This window comes from Gallinula chloropus (genome assembly GCF_964237585.1).
Source record: "Gallinula chloropus genome assembly, chromosome: 2".
NCBI classification, from domain to species: domain Eukaryota; kingdom Metazoa; phylum Chordata; class Aves; order Gruiformes; family Rallidae; genus Gallinula; species Gallinula chloropus.
Window position 1 is genome coordinate 44,942,512 of NC_140086.1, and position 4,728 is coordinate 44,947,239.

The 4,728-nt window shown below is 42.0% G+C and overlaps 1 protein-coding gene across 1 annotated transcript; it reads left to right on the top strand.

Annotated features, from left to right (window-relative positions):
- Positions 1-639: 639 nt before the first annotated feature.
- Positions 640-3,190, top strand: SNAI2 (snail family transcriptional repressor 2; the record flags this gene model as incomplete). Its single annotated transcript, XM_084280157.1, has 3 exons — positions 640-718; positions 1,302-1,847; positions 2,763-3,190. 3 exons carry the CDS (start codon positions 640-642, stop codon positions 2,942-2,944), a joined length of 807 nt encoding a protein of 268 aa, XP_084136283.1. The 3' UTR covers positions 2,945-3,190.
- Between the last annotated feature and the right edge of the window lie 1,538 nt (positions 3,191-4,728).

A 4,728-nucleotide genomic window follows, 5' to 3' on the forward strand; every position in this document is an offset into this window, starting at 1 on the left:
GAAACGAAAAAGGAAGGAAAAAAAGATGTTTCGGTGCCTATGACTTGTCCAGGTCTCTGTCAGAAAGAAAAAGAAAAAAAAAAAAAAGGATTCAGCTGAATCAGTAAACTGGCTCTTTTTAAATTCATTATTTATTTATTTAAAGAAAGCCCTTTGACCAACACATTTTTCCGGGCAGAAACTCCGCGGAGCACCATGCCCGGGCTCTGTAGCCGGGAACCGCGCTCTGCCCACAGCTTGCTCCGCCGTCCTCAGCTCTCTCCAGCGGGAGGAGCTGAAACCTGAACCAAACCCTGGGAGCGGGGATTGGATCCCTCCCGCCAGCAGCCCTCCCAGAGAAGAAAAAAAAAAAAAAAAACCCAGCCTGTTTGGAAAAGTGCTTGAGAACATCCCGAAGTGATTGGAGGAGCGGAAAACCCTTCCCCCCTGCACCTGACTAGTGGGTATTTACAGCACTTTTGAAGGCGCTTCTGCACTGCCACTACACGGCCGCGGTGGATGGATCGCGCGGGGCGGGCGGCGCCACAGGGACCGATGCGCTCGCAGTGACTGCGCGCGTGTGCTGCTCACCGGCCGGGCACCGCTACCCCCCTCACCCGCGAGGAGAGCCTGGGAGAAGGGACAAGCCCCGCATCCAAAATGCCACGCTCCTTCCTGGTCAAGAAACATTTCAATTCATCCAAGAAACCGAATTACAGCGAGCTGGACACTCATACAGGTAGCGAAACGAAAACCCGGTGCCACCGCCGTGCTCCCGAGGTTGCGGTCGTGGCGTGGCAGTAATGAGGAGGGGTGGGATTGCTTTCCAGCCTGGAGGGAATGGGTTAGTTCCTTGCTAGACCTCTTTTTTTTTCTTTTCTTGCTTATAAGGAGGGGGTTTAGAGAAATATGGCAGTGCTGCCCGGAATGAATCATAAAGTTTGCTGATCCACTTGAACTCGGTCACTGGGAGAGGATTTGGAGTTTTCCGCTTCTGTATCTGCTGGTGGTGAAACAGAAACTTTTATAGAAAGCCTTGGGGACGTTTCACTGCTTCATTGTATCAGGCTGCACAGATTTCGAAGCAGCATGCTGCCTTGAAGAGACTCCAGAGCTGTGATTTGGCTGTTTCAGAGGGCAATGTCTCCGGCATATATCCACTGGGATATATGTATGAAATAGTATTTCCTTAATCTTCCTTATATTCAGATGACTGTACTGAGTGTTTAATTTATGCGCCTTTTAATCCCCAAGATGTTATTTGTACTGCTTTTTGAAATACTTACCCGTTCTCTTACCTTAAAATGTTCTTCTTTCTCCAGTGATTATATCCCCATACCTGTATGAAAGCTATCCAGTCCCTATCATACCACAGCCAGAGATCCTGAGCTCAGTAGCTTACAATCCCATTACTGTGTGGACTACAACTGGGCTGCTACCATCTCCATTACCCAATGACCTCTCTCCGCTTTCTGGATACCCTTCATCTTTGGGAAGAGTCAGCCCACCTCCACCTTCTGACACCTCCTCCAAAGATCACAGCGGTTCAGAAAGTCCCATTAGTGATGAAGAAGAGAGAATCCAGTCCAAGCTTTCAGACCCCCATGCCATCGAAGCCGAAAAGTTTCAGTGCAGTTTATGCAACAAGACCTATTCAACTTTCTCTGGCTTGGCCAAACATAAGCAGCTGCACTGTGATGCCCAGTCTAGGAAATCATTCAGCTGCAAGTACTGTGACAAGGAGTATGTCAGCCTGGGAGCACTTAAGATGCACATCAGGACCCACACACTACCTTGTGTCTGCAAGATCTGTGGCAAGGCTTTCTCTAGACCCTGGCTACTTCAAGGACACATTAGAACTCACACTGGTAAGAACAACCATTCCAGTTGCAGTTTCTTGTTGCTATAACATCAGGATGCCTTTTTTGCTAACTTTTTCCACAGGTGGAAAAACCAGCGCTATTTCTTTACTAGCCTTGAAATGCACCCGCAGAATTCCCCCTCTTTGGGGGGTGGGTGAGGGAGGAATGTAGCGTGGTCTGGTGAGCCAGGTATTGGCATAAATCAGCATTACTCCCTTGATAATTTTAGGATGGTTTGAACCCTTTCTGCTAACCAAAGTGTTTGCTTTAAGGATTTGATATTAACTTTCAGGCTTTGGAAACTGGTCACTTTGAGAAAGCTCTAACTGACTCTGAAATCAAGAAGCAAAAGAGAAAGGCAATGCATGGGGGGCCACTTTCCAACTCTTTAAGCAATTGGCAAGTTTTGCACATGTTGTCGCAAGTCCCTAAGGTTTAAAAACACATCATCATCACCAAAGCACTCCTTTTTTCCCATTTAGGCAAAAACTTGATTTTAGGTATAACACTGGTTACAATGTAATAACTGTACTGCTGCTTGCTGCCTTTCTGTCCTTGTCTCCAGTAATTCCCACGGCGCTAAGCAGGAAAAGTTCTATGAAAATATATGACAACGTTGGGAGGAGCCCAACCTAAAAGCACTGCCTGCACCTGTAGATGCAGGAGGTGTCAGCAGCTTGTCTTCAGAGACTGTGCTTAGCAGCACGTTCTGAAAAGACCGCGTTCTGCGACTGCAGCCAGCAGTGCTGAAAGCTGTTCCTATCTGTGGCCTGATTAACTTCACTACACATTCTTTACCCTAACAAACCCTTTCCCCTTGTCCGTACGTTCATAAAAGCGGGTTCTACCTCTCCTAAGCACATACTTCTTTATTAAAGCTTTATCCTCTTTTTTCTCCCCCCCTTGATGTTTCCTTTTTAGGAGAGAAGCCGTTTTCCTGTCCGCACTGCAACAGGGCTTTTGCAGACAGATCCAATCTGAGAGCTCATCTGCAGACCCACTCGGATGTGAAGAAATACCAGTGCAAAAATTGCTCCAAAACTTTCTCCAGAATGTCTCTTCTGCACAAACATGAGGAATCTGGTTGCTGTGTAGCACACTGAGTCATGCAGTCAATGTTTACCTGGACTCGATGCATTTCTCCACTCCTGTTCCAAATGATAAGTGGAAATCCAAAGGCGTTTTCTCATCTACTTTTCAGCCAAAAAAACCCAAAACACCACCAAACAAGCAAACGAGCAAAATAGTGGAAGAACTTAGTATGACAGTAGCTTTCAGTGTAGTTTCTGTTCAGCCACACAGTTCATTCCTAAGTGCGAATTCTGAAAGATGGGGAAAGACACCATGCATGACATTTCAAGTAGATCTAAAGGAAGAAGCATTGCCAGCTTTCTTGATAGATGAAGCCAAATGTACGTAGTCTTTTCTTGCTTAGAAAAGGCTGCAAATTTAACACTACATTCCTGCCAAGCCATTTCAACCAAAGAAACAGTATTTTAAGTGGAACTTCTAATAAAAATACTACCCAAGTGAATTTCGCTAGACACCATTTATCTCAGGTGCCTTAAAGTATTCTGAGTTTACCTTAGTAAATGTTTAATATTATTCATTGCTGTGTTTTTTATTTTATTTTATTAGAAGCCAAGGCCTTCATTAATGATCTGAAATGCTTTAAAACTGCATAATTAAAAAGAGGGAAAAAAATCCCATGTAAGAGAATGTACGAAAAATTAAAAGCCACAAATTAACCGCATGTGCCTTTTAAAAAGAAAAAAAGACTGTAGCTTCAAACATTCCTGGTGCATGCTTGACCATCTTTTAATATGGAATAGTTCCTCTAAACTTTAATCTTTTTTAAAAAACGGGAATAAGTGCAAGAGAGGGGGTTCACGGGAGTTTGACAATTATTTTTTTTAATGCACAAAGGAAATGCAATATTTTCAGCATTACCCCTCCAAGTGCCTTTTTTATTGATGATTTTGTAAAGTATGTGGACATAATGTAAATATTTTTATTTTTATATGACTGAATATGTTATGAATGAAAGTGAATTGTTGCCTATAGCAGCATCTATAGATAACTTGAAGAAAGCGTGAAGTGAAATTTATGTTGTTTTCTAGCCACTTTTTTACAATAAACATTTTTAAGTAAGATTTCTGTTGTTTGTTCTAATTTAAGAAAACAACCGAGTCTGGTTTATCAAGGTTCTGGGTCATAGGGAAATGCAAATGTCTCTACACGAACAAATGAAGATAAAAGGGAATCTCAGATGTGAATCCTTAGTTCACAAGTACTGAACATTACGAAAGAATATCACCCTTGTATTTTGAAACAGTTTAAACCATACAGAGGATTTTTCTGCAGTCACTGCTTTATAACGCTGTTGCCTTTTTGCTACTTACAACAGCATGGCAACATTGTGAACTATATTTAATGAAAAACCTTTACAATAAACTTCTTTTCCTTACATTTTGGCAGTTGAAGGATGCTATTAAGGCAGCCTTACTCTAATACTTTTCCTGCGACTCTGACATTAGGAAATCTGGGTCTGATCCAAAGTTCATTAAGGCCAGTGGAGCCTTACAGGAGGTCAGGAACATTTGCATGATGCTCTTTTAAAGTAGTAGTAAAGTCACACTGTGATATAGTTTATATGACCATTTCATAAAGATTAAAAATATTTTTATTAAAGTATCTTACATATTAGAACTGTCAAGCAAATTTATTATGACAGTGTATCACAGGAAAGAATTATTTAGTAATAAAAAGTAGAAATAATTTTCTTCGGATTATTTGACTAAGGACTCCTAGATCTAAACTACATAAAAACATTAAAACATCGATAAATCACATCTCATAATTTCTGACTAGGGCAAAGCAATGCCAT